Genomic DNA, 22,765 nt, shown 5'->3' on the forward strand with positions numbered 1-22,765 from the left:
CTTAAATGAGACAAGACTATCTGTTGTTAAATCTGATGTTGTTACTGTTGCCTGCGATGCGTATCATCCTGCGTTAGGTTACATAATCCTTACATAATTAATTTTCCATAATTTTCAGTTTCATATTAGTTAATTTTTATTCTTATATTAGTCCCATAGAAATACATTCGTTTTGTAAAAAAACATACCAACGGCGTATTTACTATCGGCGTAGATACTCGTTGGCATTTTTTCCATCGGTGTAGATACCGTCGGCGTAAAGACATGGAACCAATAAATTAGTAAAAAAAACTAATATAATATTATGACCGAAAAAAATCCTTTTTTAGAACTTTTCTTATTTGTTTCATGTTTGTTGTACGTGCCTGTACATAATACATCATGTCAATTAAATTTTAATATAATAATGACAGGTAGTACGTAGTATTGTAGAGACTAAAAGACATAATTTATTACAATTATAGGTATAGTTACTTGTATTAAAATGATATATATTCTAATTAGCACTCTATTTTTTAAGATTTATATCTTAGTTTAAACGAAACTGTTCATTGATTTTACCATATGAGTGTGTGTGCTTATTTAAATTAAGTGCAGTTGAAGAACTTAAAAATGTATATGGTTCGATTGGAAATTGACAGTTGTGCATTTAACTTTATAAACGATTGTAAAATAATCGTTAATTAAGTAAATAAACTCAAAAATAGCCATGAATAAGACTTTTGAAAACAAGTAACTAGGAACCTACTTTTGTTTTCAGCATAGAGAATCTAAAAACAGCCGATCACGAAAATAAAGATTAACCTTCGTACTTGAGTAGTATTATTTAATTAGATAAATCTTGAAATCTTGAAATACATAATACACATTAGATTGTAAATCGTTATAATTACGCTACATGCAATCCTCATAATGTTATGTTATTAACTGAATTTTATTAAAGAGGGAGGAAATCACATATTTATACCTAATGCCTATAATGCCCAATAAGTATAATATAATACATACAATATACATCTTTCATACAGTCCTTGTGGAAAAAAAGTACCTAACCTATAAAAGTAGAGTGATGGATTGAAATCACGAGTAATCCATTACAGCTATTCAATTATTATTTTATTTTACTTCTGACTACTGAGGTAGATGTAGTTGACATTCGCGTTAAAAAATATTCTAAAAAATATAAAAAGAACAATTTAAAAATGTGTTTTACCAAATACTCAATACGTATTGAACAGTATCTAAACTTTAAACAATATATATGTATATATACAGGGTGATTTTTTAGGCATGGTCGACGTCATTTTTTCCTTTAACGGACCATTTATTCATATTCTTATTTTTAGAATTCTAAAGTAGACCTAAAGACCAAATTTTAATATCTCTGATATTTGTTATACTACTTAAAGAGTATCCTATGGTGACACAAAGTTATATTTTTCAAACGAGTACCTCTTTTTTACTACTTATTTATTTTTATTAATAATGAGTAGTTTCTGAGTTATTAAACCGTTTATGCTTAGGATAATACATTAAAATGGTTTTAAAAAATAAAAACTATACATAATGTTGTAGCATTTTTTACACTTGGATCATTTTTACAAAGTATTTATATTGATAAATTAATAGTAATTTTAAAATTGTACAAAACGTATAAACCCTCTTATTAACTTCACTCTTTACAATATACATTTTGTCCTTAAAACACACAAAATTAAATAATTCAAAAACTATTAGTTTGTATTTTAATTTAGATACATTAGAGTTCACGAAAAAAATCAAAAAAATCTTATTAATAATTAAAAATTCAAAGAGAAGGGTTCTATTTGAAAAATGAAAGTTTGAATTATTATCACATAATCATCCTTAAGTAATACACAAAATTTGCTTAAAAAATCATCCTCAGTTAAGGGGGGGGGGGCAAGACGGGGCATTTTTCTAGGGCCTCACGCTTTCAATTTACATTGAAAAATATTTCATATAGAAATTGTATAGGTTATAGCCTATAGATGACTATGGTTGAATGAGTTTTTCCCATTGTCTTGCGAAAGCTAGCGCAAGCCCTGGTCACTCTGTATCTGGTCATTCGATGACAGCAATAGAAGATTATAAAAATAAATAAAAGTATCCAATTATGAATAAAAATGAGCTGGAAATTATATTTGCTGTTATACTAGGAGTTGACTGTTTTTCGTCATTGAGGTAGGTCACGGTAATAGATGTGTCGAAATTTTAACGCAATGACAACAATCGTATATATAGGTGGGTACGAAAAATGGTCTTCCAGCATATAAGTGTACGAAAACAAATTTTAGTAGGTCACGCTAATTTTCCCCAAAAACAAATTTCATATTTAATATTATTATATATTTATGTCACAACAAAATACAATTGGGCATGGTAAATCTAGATATTGCCAAAGCTTATGACTCCACATGGAGACATAACATTCTAGTAAAACTCAATAAAATAGTAAGCAAAGGAAAATTTCTTAACTTAATTAGCAATTTTCTAGAAAACCGTACATTTAGGGTTAGAGCAAATAATTGCCTATCCGCGGATGAGTTTATTCAAGAAAATGGCGTTCCTCAAGGCTCTGCTCTGTCAGTTTCCCTCTTCCTGATTGCTATCAATGACATTACCAAAAACTGTACGCATCCTGTTAAATTCAACTTATACGCGGATGATTTCAACTTCTGGTGCAGAAGTAAATCCAAAAACACAGTTCAGAATCTACTTCAAACTACCGCAAATAATTTAGAAAATTGGGCAAAACAAACTGGGTTCCAATTCTCTCCAGAAAAATCTAGCTGTACTATTTTCACAAAAAAAAAGAATGTTGACGCTCAAAAATAATAATTGACAAAGTTGAAGTTCCACATCGAAACTCTGTAAAAATACTTGGTGTTATCTTTGACAGACGGTTATCTTGGTCCCCTTACATTAAACATTTAAAAGCCTCCACCGGTCATTCTGTTAAAATTATAAAAATTCTTTCTCACACCTCATGGGGTGGGGAAACAAACACTCTAATTAAAATTCATAAAGTTTTAATCCAATCAAAACTTAACTATGGTTCATCCCTTTACAGAACAGCATCCAAATCCCTCCTAAACTGGCTAGATGGTGTTAATAACTGTGGTTTGAGACTGGATTTAGGAGTGTTTCGCAGTTGTCCTGTCTACAGTATTTATAATCTCGCTGGTGAACTCATTCCCGATATAAAAAGGCTTGAATTACATCTTAAATATTTAGCAAGATCTTCAAAATCAAATAACACCATTCACGAAAAAAACAACCCCCTATTCATAAAAGAGATGAATGACACAAACATTGATATAACGCAAATTATAACCAAAGAAAAAATTACACAACCCCCTTGGGCCAGCTCATATACAATTAATACAGAACTCAGCTGTCTTTACAAACATCAAACCTCGCCAAATAGTTTCAAAAATTTCTTTAAAAGCATTATAAGTAACTACAAAGACTTCCAGGGAGTATACACTGACGGGTCAAAAACTCACGAAGGTGTAGGATTCTCGATTATATTCCCAAATAAAAAAATTATACACAAACTACCTCCGGTTTGTTCCATATTCACAGCAGAAGCTATAGCCATCCTTATGGCTATTGAAACTATATTACAAGAAGCTCATTCGAAATTCATCATTCTCAGCGATTCATTGAGCACTATAAGAAGTCTGCTGAACCTTTTCAATCCCGGTGATATTGCATCCAAAATTCTGAACAACCTCAACCTAGCTTCCAGTCTGGGTAAAAATATCGTCATCATGTGGATACCTGGACACTCGGGTATAATATGCAATGAAATAGCCGATGAACACGCCGCAATTGCCATCAACAACAAAGAAACCATCTTAATTAATAAAATGTCATACGACGACGCGAAAAATCTCATAAATGAACGTTCAAAATATAAATGGCAAAAAATATGGAACATACAAAACACAACATTAAATGAAATAAAAAGAGACATAAATCGTTGGACTAATCCTTACCTCAACCGTAAAGAAGATACGGTTCTCAACAGACTCCGTACTGGTCACACCAGAATTACTCACGGCTTCCTGATGACAAGAGAGGATCCCCCCATCTGTCAAACCTGCGGAACCTTGTTAACAGTCAAACACCTAATAACCGACTGTTTAATGTTCAATCAAGAACGGGCCGAGCACAAGATATCCTACAACCTAGACGACTCACTTGGACCCAACCATAAAAAAAACATTGATTTAATTATGTTTATTAAACAAACAAAACTTTTCAATCTTATATAAAAAAAAAATTATTATTATTATTATCAGCACTTAATTAGTATAAGAACATCTTTGTAACTAATGGCCTTTGTTGTCGATGTTATTTTTTGCGATCAATAAAAAAAAAAAAAAAAAAAAAAAAAAAAAAAATACAATTATATTACACACGGCTGTGGGAAATATTTATTCTAAGATACGTTCATCAAACATTGGTACATGCATGTAAAAAGTGAGTACAAAAAGAGTCAATATTATTTTTTGAACATATATCGTGCCTAGTAAATACTGATTAAAATCTCTACATATATTCATTTTATAATAATTAAAAAGAAATTAAATAAGATTTTGACGAAATTTGGCTTTGTTTAAAAATTTCGGTTCTTCCCAATTTATTTTATTTTGTTTTCAAGTTTATTGGGCATGTTTTTTACATTAACTCGTTCAAGTATCTTGTATTTAGATTATTCTAAATCAAAATTGTTAACAAAAAGTATCCTCAAACTTTGAAAGACCGAAGCATTTTCAAAAAACGTGACAATAGACACAACAACAATTTATATAAATAAAAAACACTTCTTTGTAAATCAAATACATTCATCGCCCAGGTCTAAACCTAAACTAATATTATACCTTCGCTGGTGCTCTATAAAAATAAAAGTTGTTGTTGTTATTTAGTTGTTGGATTTTGACAATCGACAATATTTTCAGATTTTTAAAATCAATAATATACTGGATCTTATAGAATGTAATAAGTAGGTATATTACATTTCTTTTGATATATCTCACAAAAATCTATTATTAGTATTATAATGAGTCTAAAAAAAGTACAGTACATGAAATAAGGTTGGAGTGATAATTATTATTCAATGTAAAAAGTGCTCTCTAGTGTACAAGTAAAATAACCAAAAGCAATACATTCACCACACCGTCGCGCTACAGTGTTAGTCTAAAATTTAATGAAATACAATTTCAATGAAAATATTGCGGAGAATAATATTTTACAATTTTAGTGGTTCATTATACTATATAATGTTGTTAATTATTCTGTTCGATCTTCTTCAACTTTAAAGTAATTATTATTACATTTTAAAACATGTTATGTCAACGGTGAGTAAATATATAATATAATATAATAATAGGTATCCGAACGAAGGTGCTACCTACGGAATTGTTAAGTATTAACGTCATAACACAATTTTGATGACACTCAGATTTACTATTAGAGATATGAGACTGCAAATACAATATTTGATAATCAATATTATATAGGTTACCATATATTTGATGCTTTAAAGAATCGGAGATGGCCAATGAACGTGAGATATGGAAACTTATATGGTTATCTACAAATAAAAAAAAGTGAGCCGTCTCCTGACAGACGTGAAACATCGAAATAATTTTTATAGAAATATGCATGAAAACAGAAAGGATGGTTTTAAATATGGCTGTAAACAAAATATTCAAATTTTTTTAAGAAAAAATCATCTTTGTTTTAAAGGTGCATAGACGTTTCGCATGTATACTAGTGTGATAACAATAACAATTTTCAAATTGAATTGTGTAAATGGGCGTCTGTGTGTGTACACGTGGAAATTGTTAACATTATTTTTGATATTTTCAAACGTGTCATTTCGGACATGCATATTTGACTGCATCTGATTTGATTCCATATTTCAGAGGTGTCTGTCAAAATTTCATGCATTCGTTTAATACAGTTTTACTTTTTTTTGCAATTTATTTTTAGAAAATATTTTATCTGGAAAATTCTCGCAGAATTCAAACATACTATCAAAAATCTATTAACAGTAAGTTGTGCACGGTTTTGTACTTCAAAGTTGTTAAAATATCAAATTTTGAAGGTATTTATTAAAATTTGAAAATGTTCTGACCATTTTTTAGGCGGTAAAATGTATCAATACGATGAGGCTGTACACATGTTTTTATGGAAAGTATATTAAAAAAAAAAAAAGCATTAACGGGAAACTATATTAAATTTGTACCAACATAAAGCATAATAATTATTTTTACTATAAAAATGTATAAATTATAAATTTACAAGTTATACAATTTCACATCAAATGATTTTATTTTATTTGTAGTGATTAATTTAAAGTGGCTATTTATACCACGATCCTATTGACACAGTTCTGCGGTAGTTCGAAATTGATGTACAATTAATAAGTAAAAATTTACAATAGTCGTCATCAACTACAGTATACTATCTGAATAGGCAGGTAATCGTAATATGAACTAAAGAATAATAAATAGAGTATCTGCTATCCTGCAGAGTCTTGATAGAAGTAATTTTTTTCCGTTTCGAGTACAATAATTTGGACAAGAAACGTGCAGGTTATGCTCAATCTGGCCTCGGCACATTCCGTAGTTGGACTTATGTGTCCGCAGTGAAAATATTGTGTTACATATAAGACGGAAGTGGATATTGCCGCAAAATCTACGCATCACTCCAACTCACCACTCGTGATGGCCACACGAAATGAAAATCGAAAATTACATTTTCCACAACTGTCTTATTTGCAGCCACACTATAGACAATAGCTTAACGATATCGTAATAATTATAATACCTATAACTGTTATAGTTTACTCTAATCGTATAATATGTGGTATGCGTGGATGACAGGGTGGCTGAGTGGGTACTGTGGGCAGCTGTTTCCCCAGTGACATTTGTGATCTGTAATATTATGTTATGTATTTCAATAATTCTCGTGGGCTAGATTCCAGAAATGATCTACTGTGAAATTCATCTCTCCACCTCTCCATCCACGAAGGAATGGCACTTATGGTGTTACTAGTCTATCTATGTGTTATAATCAAAATTCGGTGGTAATGTTATATAATTGTTATATCAATAATAATTTATACCAACGATCCGTTTTTTTTTTTTTTTTTTACTAGTTCAACCTGTACCGTTTCGGTTCATAATTTATTTCTGTATGAAATGTGTATATGGTTATTAAAGTTGAATGACATGCAATTCGGACATACCATAGACCTTACACTAATTTATGGAGCATGTGTGTGGCCAGTGGAGTTGAGTGGTTTGCAGGTTACGGCAAACCGCATTACAGAGTGATTATGATGTATGTCATGAATAATAATTATTTGTAACCAATGTAAGATTTATGAATATAAAAAAAACAATAATTAAGTTTCGTTAACTGAAACAAAATCACTTTGTGATTACAATAAATTATTTAATATGATATAGAGGTTGCTTACAAGAAAATTTTTAAAAAAAAAATGAAATTAAGAAAACTGTAAAAAAATACTAAATTAAAAAACGTTTATGGTTAAAGAAATATAATATATTTAATATGATATATTGTTGTTGTTTGAGAATATATTTATAGCATAAAAAGGGATTCTGGTGGTGTTCAAAAGGAACAATAGATTGTCAGTCACGATGTGTTGACTGTTGATAGGCTGGGACAGATGAAAAGTAAGTGGCAAATATCATAGACCATTGAACAATTCAATGACAGTTTAAAGGAATGAGAAGGAAGTCATGTATGATCAAACCATTAAGGGAGAAACAAAATTATGGATTTCCTAGACAGATCGAGGTTGTGGAATCAGGGTAGTGTTGTGACGGTTTGAGATATATTTCTATAACAGATGGAAAAGTGAGTAGGGAGTGAATTCCAGTGTTTAGCCAAAGATTGGATGTGCAAGTCCTAAGGATGAACATAAAGTTCCACTAATACAAATAAGGTTAAATACTTATGAACTAACATATAGTATTTAAATTATATGATTTACTATGTGAGCATGTTGTTTAAGGATAGCAACTCTTTTTATCAATGAATGCAGTTTTAGAATCCCTTCAATAATTACCTCTTATGTATAAAATTTTTTTTACAATATTAGTAAAATATATATAACCATTTTTCATCATTTTATTTATCTATGAAGCTGGAAAGAAGCTAGGCAATTGTGCATTTAACACATGAACAATATTTTTGTTTTAAACATGTTTATTATAATTGATAAATATTTGTTTTTTCTAACAGCTAAAATTTACGCTATTATACATATTTTTAAATAAATATATTATATTATCATGGGTCCGATATATATATATATATATATTACTTTTTTAAATTCCTACATGTGATTCAATAGTTTTGAATAAAGATTGTCATGAATTTAATTATACAATAATATGAACAAATCTATTTAACAAAATATCAAAACATAATAAACATAAAAAAGTTAAATAATATTGATTAAAAAAATTGTCACTATTGAATAACGAATATAATATTCAAAACAGTGACATAATATAATCGAATGGTAACTTTCGAAACACAACTAAAAATATAAATTATTAGTTTTGGTAAAATGGAACTAAGACCGGCGTTAACAAGTAGGAATCACGAATTTTTTCCCTTAAAATATTTATACAATAAAAGCCAAACCGTACTCGAGCGCTATGGATATAATAATATTATTACCTATATTATAATTTATATTTGAGTAGTATTAATTATTGTTATCTGATGATTATATTAATATTATAATGGCGGTCAAACACAGCAGATCGACTGAAACAAAATTAATGAATAACAATGTTTACTCAATAAGTCAGTGATTATAATATTATCTTGTAATGTGATTTCTGGCCAAACGCCGTGTCACCGTGTCAAAGCGCCATATTAATATTATTATAATGTTCATGAATTGGAAACCGTATTGATTCTAATTGCATGTATAATAATATAAAATACTTAAGTACGTATTTTACTTAAAATCTAGGGCGGAGATTTATACAATTTTAATGTTGTGATTTTCATAGTTACATTACAATAATAGTTTGTATACAATACCTATGTGGATATTTTATTATTCTAAAAATTATATCAACAATAATTACGTATGTATATGAGATTGTCTCGATAAAATCGTTTTACTAGACAGTCAATAAATATACGACATATTTTACATCTCGTCGCTGTAATATTTTATACTTAACTTAATTTCATTTATATTTTTTGGCAAAACATCCTTATAACTCCTTGTGGATTGAAAACAAACATTTTGAACACAGCAAATGTTAATTTAATTAAAAAACTAAAATAGAAATAAGATTATTTTCAAGACGAAATTGCGTTCAGTTATACAACCAGTAAAAAGTTTATAAACATAACTTCAAAAATAATTATCGCAAGTACGTAAATAATTCCTTATATAACAGTATAACAATAATCCAATAGAAAAAAAAATAATCGAAGTAATGATAATATCAACTAAAAAATTAAGTACACAAGTAAAAATACGTATAAATATATAAACTTTAAGATTTCTGAAATATACACTTGCTATGTATAAATGTATTATTCAATTAATTAAATCATTATTAACCATTAACATACATTTCTTTTCGCTTGTACGTTCATATCACAACTAGTACGAACCATAAATAAAACAACATGATTCTATAATTATTATGTTCAGTAGTTATTATGATTATTATCATAACCATAAAGAACTATTCAAATGTATCTTTAACCTAACCATTTGTTCCTAATAAATGGTCCCATATTTATATTATGGTTCAAATAGCTCATAGATTATTGAGTTATTATTTTTATATTGTATCCAAATAAAATGTATTTCATTTATTTTTTTGTGCAATTTTGAATATTATTATTACGTAATAAATCATAGATTTTCGAAAGAAAATTAAAAATACTATAGACGATTGAAAATAAATTATAAATTAAGTAAACCGTATTTCCATCAGATTATTATATACTTCAAATTATTAAGTAAATATATTCAATTAGTAGTATAAATATGTAATTGCGTTTTTTTACATTGTATATTGGTTCTAATTTAGTATTATTAATATGTGTGTTATAATATGTATACATATATTGGAAACATCTAAATTTTTAATCTTAAATATTTCAATAGTTATTATTATACTGTACACTTTTAAATAATAACCTATTGAAAAATTATCTTTAAAAAGGATAACTTTTTATTTAAATATTCATATATCTAATTGGTATTAATTTGCCAAGATTATAAATAGGTACAAGTATAATAATCAGCAATATCATTTAGGTTATCGTGATTATGTTTTTTAAATTATATCACTCAATGTCTAAAATTATTTTTGTATAGTGTGTAATTTATAATGAAATATTAGGTAATTGCTACTATCGATTTTGACTATTTAATTATTATAATTTCTACACGTAATAGTTGATTAAATGTCAATGTCATTATTCTTTTAAAAAAAACACATTTTCAAATTATTTGTAATACAGTTTCTATATAAGTAGTTTGAACAATGTTTTAACATCGATTGCCCTTCAGTTAAGATATGTATAAAGTTGGGTGAAATTGAAAAGAAAATTCTAGAATACTTTTTTTGCATATTAAAAAATATTTGAAAATTTCCATATTGAAATCAACTTTTATACGGACTTGGAGCTAAAATGTATTATATAAAACTGTTAATTTTATCCAAATTTATTAATTTGGTCTATTAATCTCAAATTTCTTTAATATATTACATACCTACTAATGATTTATTTCTTATATTTTAGGAATTCAATTATACTATACTATGATGCGTTTTGGGAGCCAAATAGGTAGATACGAAATGTAAATTGCAGGACACAATAGTGTTATGTTAAACAAAAAAATAAAGAGAACACAGTTAAAACGTAATTACATTTCCCAAGATGTGAAAGTGGGCTTCCGTGAAATTGATATTAATTACAAACGACATTTCATGGCATGACGTCACGGAGAGTCGTTGGAGTCTGAACCTAAACTCTGTATAGGGAAAAGTGGATACCATCCTTCGGTGACCTGTGTCAGCTTCAGAGCGTCGAGTGTGACTTCAGCCCCACCCAATCCTTGGTTGTGCTCGAAGCCTTTTTGCCGCTCCCAAAGCATTACCAGTAGTGACCTACCCAACACATCGCACGCGGAATATCTAAGTGTCTGGTTGTATTCCGGATTGCAGTTGTGTCGGACCACGCGGGTCTTACGTTTCTGCAACCAGCGGTCGTTTTCTCGGAGATACGTTTTCACGTAAGTGTCTAAACACAAACAACAAAAATTGATCATTCAAGATATTATACTCAGATCAGACATAATATTTAATTCTGTAGTGGAAAAATAAAACTATAAGCTCAATGTAACTGGTTTAAATTGAATCTAATATTAACATTAGAACTTTAAGTATGAATATGAAATGGTATTATTTCATGAAATATTTAGATACTTAATAGTCTATATAAAATGATACGATACACACTGCCAAAACGAACTTTTACAATTATAGTTCATCGATATATTATTGGTATATCATAATACTTAACTATAACGAACGCATAGATATGGCCTCTATTCCTGCCCATATGATATATTTTAACAATAATTAACTTGATTTTTTATTAAATTTTATTTACTGTCGTAAACAAATTATACTATTAATAAATTGTTGGAGGTATTGTTATATTTTTATAATCACATATAGTTATTCTTACTAAAATTATTAAATTGTTTTTATATTTATTTGCTCAGATTTTCATTTTATCTTAAATGTATGCAAATAATATTTAAAATATAAAATGTATTATTATTATAAAATGTAATCAATATTTTATTAAAAAAATATTTTTTTTTCAATATATTAACTAGATAATGATAACAGGTGGTAATAAGTAATAGATTCTATACATTAAAAATAACATACTGTTATATTTTCTTTTTAGTGTTAATATTATACAATTTTTAGACTTAAAATTGAATTTATGTATATTTAAGATTGAATTATGTATGAGGTAAAAAACTATATTACCCACTGGTTTATGAATACTCGTAGTTAAAAATAATATGTATTTTTAATTTAAATACAAAAAAGTGCCTTTGATTTATTATTTAAAAAAATAATATTTTTTTTTATGTACCTAAGATAGAATAAGAAATTAAACTTGGAAAATTGTTATTAAAATTCTGTAGGTATTCTAAATTTAGTATATATTTAAATAGCTTACAAAGAACTTAATATATTAGTTATTTTAAATATCTTTTATGTTATATTATTATTTAAGTATTCAATAATCGTTATACTTATTATTAATAAGGCTAAGATTTATATGCATTTGCGTGTTTTTTTCCTTAAGTCCAAATTGATTGGTTTTCAGATTTGTCCACGATTTGACTTATTCTCGTTTAAATAGGACCATTTTGTTTGCATATTTTGGACATAATGCTTATAATTGCATATTCATAGATTTTTTTTAGAATTCGATATTTTTTAACTAACATTTTTTAAATTTTTATAGGTTATTGATAATTTTAAATGGTACTTCACGAAACCTTACAGTTTTTGGTTTATCCGTTGAATTTTCGTAAATATATAGCATAACTACTACCTATTTTATCTTAGGTCGGATAATATCCGTTAGTTACCTTATCGTTGAACGGACGACTGGTAGAATTACTTACACGTTGTTATACAGTGAGACAGTACAGAATAATTGTATTAGTACATCGTGTATTGCGTAAATGAAGCGGACGTTTATACTTAATAATTTGAATGGTTTTAATAACAGTGTCCAGTATGCTGAAAGTTCAAAGTGAAAGTGCCAAGTTACGTCTAATTAAACTAATATTTAATGTAATAATATGAGCTAATAATAAGTAATAATAATAAATTATGAATTATAATAAATAATAATAAAAATTTGTTTTTGCATATTTTGGTAAATAAAATGCATATTTTACAATTTTTTATTGCATATAAATCCTAGCCCTACTTATTAAGTTACAACAGTAGTTAAAATTATGCTATACCCAAATGTGTTATCCCTGTATTAAAAACATACAGCAAACCAAATTTGAGTACATCATAAAAATAAAAAACAAATAAGAAACCTCAGATAATGTTCTTGTCTATAAGTTAGAGGTTAATTCACACTGTTATTAATTCTTACGAAATATAGATATACTGTTGGGACTGCTCAACTCAAATTCGTTATGGTGTACGTTTGTGAGACATTGTTCTCTTTAAAAAAAAAAAAAAAAAAAAAAAACTGGATAAGCTATTTTATTATTTTGTATATTTATCAACATTTTAGTATGGAATTATTTACATAAAAGTAAATGGTATACTTGCGCAAAAATTTAAATTTCTAAAATATGCTAAAAATAGTTGTATTTATATGATAATGTATAAATTATATTTTATGCAATGAAAATATTTATTTCCCATATTTATTTTTCACTGATTTTTTTTCGAGAAAAATAGCTCTTTGAAAGTAGTTATTAGAAAATAAGAGATGATAAATGCAAAACGTTTATTGCTATTAGATATATTTTGGAACTAATAACTAAATTCATTTAAAGCTTTTACTGTTTTTTAGACTTCATTATGTGCTCTTAATATTAAAGTATTAAAAGATATTATTTCGAATTTTATTACTGTATCATGAAAAATCGAAGAAAAGTTTGTTTTTGATTATTATATCAATAAATAGTAACGAATACGTGACTGGTTCTGAGATATATTATTTTAACTGTATATATTATGGTGTTTAGTCTACAATTTTAGTTTATGTTTATTTGAATAGTTCATTTTTTGGGTTTCCCAGCACAAAAGTGTTGAAGAAATTAAGAAACTTTGGACAGCAATGGTGTTAACCACTCAGATTCGTTTTTGAACGCAACAATAATTTATCGTTGTTTTAAAAATATATAACATCATAAAAATTATTGTGACACATTCACCCAACTAATATCCTGTATCAGTACTATAATGTTTTAAAACCAAATACGACCGATTTTTTTGCAAATGTACCTATTTCGCATTGACTTCCGAACGCATCACTTTTGTGTTTAAAATAACTTTCTATACAATTGAAACGAGTCCATCCAATCCTGGAATACTAAGCCGTTTATATAGTTATAACTTATAGCTATACAGTTAAACGAGTCTGCACACAGTACACACTTATTACGATCTGCGTACATAATATTATGATGGTGGTGTTCTTAAAGTACGTTGAATAATTAAGTGAAAATTTAAATTTTAAAACTTCTAAGTGTGATTTTAGTGTACTGCTGTGTATATAAACGAACCCGCGTATGCTTTTAGCGTACCTATTTTGTTGTTGTTCTTTACGTAGTCACGCCCACAAGGGAAATGCTTTTACAATTTATTATTATTAGTTATTACCACGTGTGTATTATAGTTGAATACCCACCTCTAATAAACACAATTTATAAACATTAATGGAGTTAAATGCGAACCCAGCCTTACACGGTCATGATATTGTTTTGGGTTTAAGTTTATGTTTTCATGTGTAATATTTTCACATTAAATTTATTTTATCTCGATCTATAGGATCCATTTGGGCACATCATTCAATATAAATATCATGGGTTACATTGTAGTGTCCATCGTGGTTTCTAATAATATAGTGGTATTCTTGGTTTTTGGGATGTTTTACATTTTTTTTACAGCAACTTAAGGACTCCGCGAATGAAAAAGTCTGAGAACCGCTGAGGTAGACAATATATAATACGTAATATAAGCTATTGCGTTGAATGAAAAGCGAACGCGGCGGGTTTATTTTCGCACAAAAATGACCTTTCCCTTTTCATCCACGTTCTTACGACCAAATATTTTTAAATTGTTTTCCTTTTATGCACATTATAATCTTTTTTCCACGATTCTATTATCAAGACTTCGGGAAATACTCTCTTTAAATTATTAGTTTTATGAAGTAGTTTACCATTAACTTTAGAATTGTTCGAACGCTTATGGAATGTTATGCACCGTATCCTATGTTTGTTATACTTTGTATATTATAGATAGTATAAATTGTGTCCTATATAATGTATTATACTTGGTCCGCTACTAATAATAAATAAATACATTTTTATATTTTAGTTAAGACTAAAAAGTGTTAGCAAGAAATTAGCAAAAATCTTACAATATATCACTGCAGGAGAAATTTATTGTTATGCATGCTATTATAAAATGTATTAATTTTTTTAATATTTGATTAATTTTTTTATTTAATTTAATTATTCTAAACTATGTGATAAATTACTTAATCAGATAATCACCTGATATTAGCTAGTAATAATTTCAAAATTTATAACATTTTTTTTAAATTACCAAAAACATAAACACTTTTTGGAGAGCAATCTCTTCGTGATATTCATTGAGTAAACCTAAATGGTGTTATAAAACCAATTTATATAAAATTAAAAATGTAAATTGTTTCAAAAAGTCTTGATTACCTATGAAAACGTGAATTAAAAAGGGGCATAATATTCTTGAGTGATAAGGGATAACCATTTTAAAATGTATGGCTGAAAATATCAAGTACATTTTTGAGCAAAAGTTGCTTTTCCACTAGAATAAACCTAATAATATCATTATTTTCATTTTTACCTGGTGGCGAATCTTCGGCTCTAATTCCTCGCGCGCATACAACGTCAACTTCGAGCTGACCTTTCGTCATAAGCAATCCTAGTTTAAGTTCAATGTGACAACCTATATTAACACCGTTAATCGTTATTTATATTTAATCAATTAGTATATCATATTATATGATCATTCAAATGAGTTAAAATGAAAAAAATGTTACCTGAACTTATGCCGTATCCACGTGGCATAATTTGGCCCGGACCCAATCGAATCGGATCACTGAAATTCGAATACAAATGTATTATAGCCATATGCCGTATGAAAACTATGGAATTTTTGTATATTGTACTCACCCAACTGGTTCTTCTTCGTATTTGGACGTTGGTTCGGGCTTTTCCATAACAGACTCTTTGTATGGTCGCATACACAAACTACCCCCTTTAATAAAAATAAAAATGTGATATTTTTTCAACAAATATTATATAATATCTAAATGTATTATTTTAATAATATAATAGACATAATATAGCTATGTAGCAATTATTAATATATAATATTATTAAATAGCTAAAATTAATTACTTCGCATTCCTCTCTTATCGCCACAAATGCTCATACTTCGACCAAGTAACTCTCCTTTTACGGCTTTCAGATTTTTGAGAATTTCGTCTGGATCTTGTCTGGGGGTGCACGAACTCCTGCGTCGACTCCTATTCGTGTAGGGAGTTGTCGTTAGCTCAGGATCTGTGGGATATTAAAAGCATATAGTAAACTGAGAAAAAAAATTAACAAAAACTATAACTTACCTTTTTCAGTGTTTTGTATTGATTGGAACGAACTCCGACGAGACCCAGGTAATGATCGAGAGAAATCCTTGTTCAATTGATACGGTTCAACGTCCAGCTGTTCCGACTGGCTTGATCCTCGGCGTGAGTTCGCCATATACGCGTGATCCGGATGCAAGAATCCATCGAGTTCACGTTCTTCTGCAATTCATGTGGTTGTGTAGTATATTGTTAGGATAGGTCGATAAAATGATTGTCATCATAGTGTAATATGTACCAGATACTGAACGGATTTGACCCCGTAATCCTCCTTTCCCATTTTCGGAAATTGAACTCCTAGGGGATTTAGAGGCTTTACTATGATTCGGTGACTCCAATTCATACCATATCATTGCGTTGTCTAAAAGTGCGTTTTGTAAATTTACTACAAACTCACCTGTAAATATACCGAAGACGTCAGATAAACTTAAACTATATTTTATTAGATTTACTTTAAATTGTTTTTTATTTATATAAGTTACCCAATATTACGTCCTCTTTGTCTGGTCTGTAATCGTAAAGTATGACTTCCATTTGCTTTTCAATTAGTGTCTCAGAACGAACATTTGGCATTTCAAGTGTGGTATTCCATATAGGATTCAGTGATGGTTCTGCGACTTCAGTCCTTACAATATTTGTCTCCACACTGCAAAGCAGATTAAATAAAAATTCTTAAAACAATTTTAGGTAATTATGATATATGATATACATATAATAAATATATTGTATATACACGACTTCCGAAAGCTATTAAAACTGATTGTATGGTATCACAAATATATTTAAAAGAAAATCATATTTATATATTTTTAACAAATAACCGGAATAACAACATGAGTATTATGCTGTTGATCAAGGGAGGGAGGTGGCTCTAGCTTTTTCAGCACCCAGTGCAAGTATTTTTACGGAGCTCTTCGCTCTCTTTTTGATATATAACCAGACAACCACGCGCCCCTCTGATTTCTGCGCTGTTGTACCTATGCTCACGCCAAATCTATCTAAAGCTGACCCTGCTGTTTACCGTTTATAATATTATATATAGCAGTTCAAAAGTATCATGAACAACGAACATAGGTAATACATATCTATTATGTTAATATTTACTAAATAGAACGAATTTATTTTAGCGTTTAATAGATATTTAAAACCGTACATTATTCGCGATCTACTTGTAATGATTAAATCTTATGAATATTATTATTCTTTATCTATGAGTACACTATTTTCTATGAAAAAAAATAGTATAATATTTATCATGAATTTGATTGTGGTGAATTTTTATAAAATTGAAAAGTGAAAATTATAAACTTTAATAGTTTAAATATAAAATTAAAAACAAATTAAAACGGAAATTGGAGTTTCTTTGGGTAAAAATTAAAGCTACACGTTTATGTTTATGTGATTAAGATGGAAAAAAAAAGATAGTTGGAATATTAAGTTGATAAAAACTAAGTAATGAAAGAACGTATAGGTACATTCATTATTTAATGTGCGTTACAGGGTTATTGTATTGTATTCCTCTTTAAAATTAATAATGAATTCTTAAGAAATATCACAATTTTAATATCTACAAAAAATTTTTGTTCTCATTCGAAATTATATTGAATCCTTGGAAAAAATAATAAGAAAAATTAAAATATGAAAAAGGAAGTGAATAGAAATTTACAAACACATAAAAAATTGTTTCCTGAAGATTAAAACGCACTTTTTAATTATTTTCATAGTTAAATTAGTTTTAAAACTTATGAAAATGATTATTTAGTAAAAACATAATATTTGATGGCTTAAAATTTGAAAATATAGTAGTTGTAGGTACCTAACCTATACGTTTGAAATTTACAAAAATATCGTGTTGTATTTGTAGTAATTAATTATTAATTATTCAACGATTTTTCGTTCATTTAAATATTATTTTAAGTTTTAATAATTATACGAATTAATAATTGTTTCAATTATATCCAAGATATCAAAAAGAAGGCTTAACACCGTCAAAACTTCTTTTTAAATGTAATTAACTTATAAGAAAGCCACATGAAAAACTATTTAAAAAAGTTTATAAATGTACTATAGAATATATGAAATGTTGGAAAAAGCAAACAAAAGAGTAAAAATTAGTATAACTAAATGAAAATAATAATTCAGTATTTATACGACGTATATTGTATGCACACACCTATATTATTTATATGATATATATAATACATGTATAATATTATGAATACAGCAATATACAATGCTCATTTGGTAAAAATATTATTTGTCATAATAATAATTTGCATGTTTTTAAAATTTAAACACACAATATTATAACACTGAGAGTTTATTTATATATTTATGATTAAAGAGCACTTTAAACATAAATTAGTTATTATTGAATTTTGATGGATGGTTTTATTCAACTCCCTATAAGTATGTGTCATTCTAAAATACATTTTTGATTTTCATATTATGATTGTTTTATTTGTAATAATTAAAATTTTTTCATTTTCCTTTTATATTAAATATTTGGGATACAACTTTCATTTTTTTTTTTTTTTTTTTTTGTTGATCAGTTAAGATGAAACGTAAAATTGCAATCAAGTGGACAGAGTTTTAATCTTTAACTACTAAAAATTTTTTCAGACCGTTATAATAAATGCATCTATTAGTTAATGTGTGAAAATTCATTTATCGTTTTAACGTTTCGGCAACTTCCTAGTTCCGACGAATACGTCGATTATATTTTATTGTTTTAATTTATTATGTGTTTTTGCGTGGTTTTTCGTTCGTTTGATTTATAGCCACGATTTAGGGATTATCGGGTGGAACGTTTTAGAAATTATGATTCTATTATATAATATATTATAATTATTATTTACGTGAACGGAAGAAGTTTTATCTGTAAATATGCTTCGGGCAGTGAACCATAATCAGCGTCGTTTCTCATCTGCAAGCCGTTGGCTGCTAAGACAGATATAGACAATTCATTTTTGCCGTCCCTGTACCAGACTTGCATCTGAATACCACCGATGATGTTCCTTTCTCGAATTGAATCTTCGGGGATGGGCTGAGCCATGCCAGAAGTCTAGAAAATCGCAAGATATTAAAATACGAAAACATGATAAATACAATTTTAAGAATTGTATGTACGATTATTATAAAAGTATGATTCAATTACGTGCACTGAAATAGAATAGCAATGGTTTTAATATATATATAAAATATAAATAAAAATATAAAGGTTGCAGTTTGATTAAAAAGAAAAATCCGCAAGACAATAATATAATACTTTGATCGAAAAAAAATGTATTTCAGGACGTATCTTTTTTTTTTTTTTTTTTAATAAAACATTGGCAAAGTGATGTATCATTTCATGCAAACATTTTTATATAACTATACCGTAAAACACAATATACTAAATAATCATTATCGATGAGATATATTATATATATTATGTAACTATTGGTATATTTCTATGCCTCGTGTATTAATATATTAATGATTGATATTTTATAAATCGATACAAACTGTATATAAGGAATAAAATATGTACCTAATAAAATAAATGAAGAAGCATACATGCTGAAAACTAAAAGCAAAACAAAATTTACAAATAGCTTGACGATATTCGAAAATTATGATCATACGTAAACGTAATATATGTCATATATGGGTCGTACGTTACAATACTTGTGGTCCATAAACTAAGTGAGTTTAAATATGTATTTGGTTTACATGTATGTAATTAGCTATATGTATAGATATGTATGTATAAAACATATTATGTCTACGTTGTACAGGTCTAAAAAAAAAAAATTGGGTATATTCAAAGGCTGTTGGGGCTTAGGTTAAGAATGAGGCTGACACTATTATAATATTATGTGGGGCGTTACATGAATAAAGTGTAATGCATTAAATCAGAAACAAACAAAATAGATATAAAACAATCTTCCGATGATTTCGAAAGATACGTAATATTAATAATAGTAATAATAATAATAATAATAATAATAATATTAATAATAATAATAATAATAATAATAATAATAATAATAATAACGATAATAATAATTGCAATAATTGCGTGGATACAATCAACAACATAACATGGGCTAATGTTACAAACACTTTTGTTCTTAAACCAATATATTATTATAATATAAGTGTAATGACAAGGCCTAATTTTATAATTAGGTAAACGTATCGTATAGTATACTAATGTTTACCCAAATTAAATCGTGTAGGTTATATGTGTGTAAAACAATCACAAGGCTGAATGTATGTGTTTTAATAATATTATATGTAGTAGTAGGTAGTAGTAATAATAATAACAATAATAGGTAGGTAGGTAGGTAGTTGAATAACAAGCTGCAAGATGATGAAAAAAAAAAGTTTTATGTATTAGTTATATGTATATGAGAAAAAAATACATTACATGTCAAGCACACGACGAAAAGCTGAAAAATAGTACAAAGAATGGTTGCATAACGGAGTTTAGCAAACCATGACTATAGTCAATTATTTAAAAAGCGAATTGCCGTATTTCTGTGGAAAAGTCGGATTATGAAATTGAATAATTGTTCTGTTATTTTTTTTAGGTTTTTTAACGTTACAGATTAATTATTTTTCATAAATATCACATTACAATGATATAAATATTGTGTTTGGCTTGATAACCAATAACGTGTAACAATATATTTTCATAATCGTTACATAAATTTCAAAGTAACCAAATTAAATTAAAATAAATGTTATAAAGTTTCCAACGAATCTCCGTGCGAAACGTTATGATAATGACGAACGCGTAAATAGATATTTCCAAATGTATACCAAACACTCATCGTTTAATATCATTGTAGTATTGTTCTCATAAAAGACTCCGAAAATGCGTATTATAAAAATATTATATTAACAGTTTATGAGTGATAAAAATAATATTCAAAACTATCGTCGTCAACATTAAACTGTGTTTAACTTTATCGATTTTAATAAACACAAAATCATAATAATGTATTTTCGATCCATCTGCCATAACGGTTTCATCACGAAACGTGTGAAATCTTTTAGAATTCGTGTTGTCTCTGAATATAAATTATAAACAGTATTGAAATTCTTGAGAACAAACACAATATGTATACAGAAAACAGCAAAACGCCGTTTAATATAATGTGGAAAACTACGGTTACGAGAATTTTAGTCATAATTTGCTTCGATGCGTGACAAGCAAGGTGTGAATAATATATTCGTATCGAGTGAAGTATGTAAAAAAATGTACATATATAAGTATGTAATATGTATCATGTAATAAAATATGTTGTTAATGACGATGTATAGGTATAAAATGAGGAAAAAACTTACATGTTCAAGCGTGAGCTTGGTGTGTCCAATAACGGTGGTAGGTACTCATATAGTCACATAGTAGGTATATACATAAAAAAAGTATATAAAACACACAAACATACACACACACATATTATATGTATATAATATAATATATATTAGACTTTAGGATCACTTAATAATTAATTTCTTTTGTTTTAAATAGATTTTATATATGTATGTGTATTCTGTACATAGAAATATACAATATAATATGTATATTGTATACAGAGTGATTCATAAATTATAACAGTTAATACTTATTATCTCATAAATGATTTACTTGTTTTAATAATTTTTCTGAGTGAGAAATTTTAACTAGATTCTTGTTGTTTTAGACATTTTTGTTATAGGTACTCGGTATTTTTTTCATTTTTGAACGATGATGACATACGTTTTGTAATTTCCATATTTCATATCCAAAGCAGAATTTTACTCTGGATAATACCGCTATTTATACTATTTAACATACAAAATATTAATGCCTAACCAGTTAAGTATATGTTTAAATAATTTGAATTAATTAACTAAGAATCATAAAATATTTGCATAATATTTAAGAAAATATGTAAGGAAACAATATAAATTATAATTTGCATATATTCAAAATTAATATCAAAAATATTTTTTAAAGTATAATAAAAGATTTAAACACGTTTAGAGATGATAAGTATTTTAGTATTTATGGTTAAAAAGTAAATCACCTTATCTATAATGCATAAAATAAATAGTTTAATATATACATATTTGTGTATTTTTATTTGCGAGGCTAGATGACCACTTGTCCTCTTGAGAGTTACTGACCGTCCAGTAATCCGTTCACATAGCACACTCGTGTTTCTTGTAGCTATATTTTTTACTGCAGCAATTCAATCACTTA

The 22,765-nt window shown here is 27.5% G+C and overlaps 1 protein-coding gene across 2 annotated transcripts in view; it reads right to left on the minus strand.

The window, feature by feature from the left end:
* Positions 1 to 8,256: 8,256 nt before the first annotated feature.
* The window catches only part of Fife (regulating synaptic membrane exocytosis protein fife), a 212,593-nt gene continuing 198,084 nt past the window's right edge, over positions 8,257 to 22,765 (minus strand). For both annotated transcript variants that reach the window (XM_089219690.1, XM_089219689.1), the window contains 9 exons: positions 19,386 to 19,591; positions 17,010 to 17,173; positions 16,766 to 16,924; positions 16,510 to 16,689; positions 16,286 to 16,447; positions 16,058 to 16,142; positions 15,925 to 15,983; positions 15,729 to 15,830; positions 8,257 to 11,358 (listed from right to left, as the gene is read on the minus strand). In XM_089219690.1, the coding sequence (XP_089075816.1) occupies positions 11,057 to 11,358; positions 15,729 to 15,830; positions 15,925 to 15,983; positions 16,058 to 16,142; positions 16,286 to 16,447; positions 16,510 to 16,689; positions 16,766 to 16,924; positions 17,010 to 17,173; positions 19,386 to 19,591 (1,419 nt within the window). In that variant the 3' untranslated portion in view covers positions 8,257 to 11,056. The remainder of the gene's footprint in view (positions 11,359 to 15,728; positions 15,831 to 15,924; positions 15,984 to 16,057; positions 16,143 to 16,285; positions 16,448 to 16,509; positions 16,690 to 16,765; positions 16,925 to 17,009; positions 17,174 to 19,385; positions 19,592 to 22,765) is intronic.

Source organism: Diuraphis noxia, unplaced genomic scaffold (assembly GCF_037042655.1).
Source record: "Diuraphis noxia isolate RWA-SAM2 unplaced genomic scaffold, SU_Dnox_SAM2 contig0002, whole genome shotgun sequence".
Lineage (NCBI taxonomy): Eukaryota > Metazoa > Arthropoda > Insecta > Hemiptera > Aphididae > Diuraphis > Diuraphis noxia.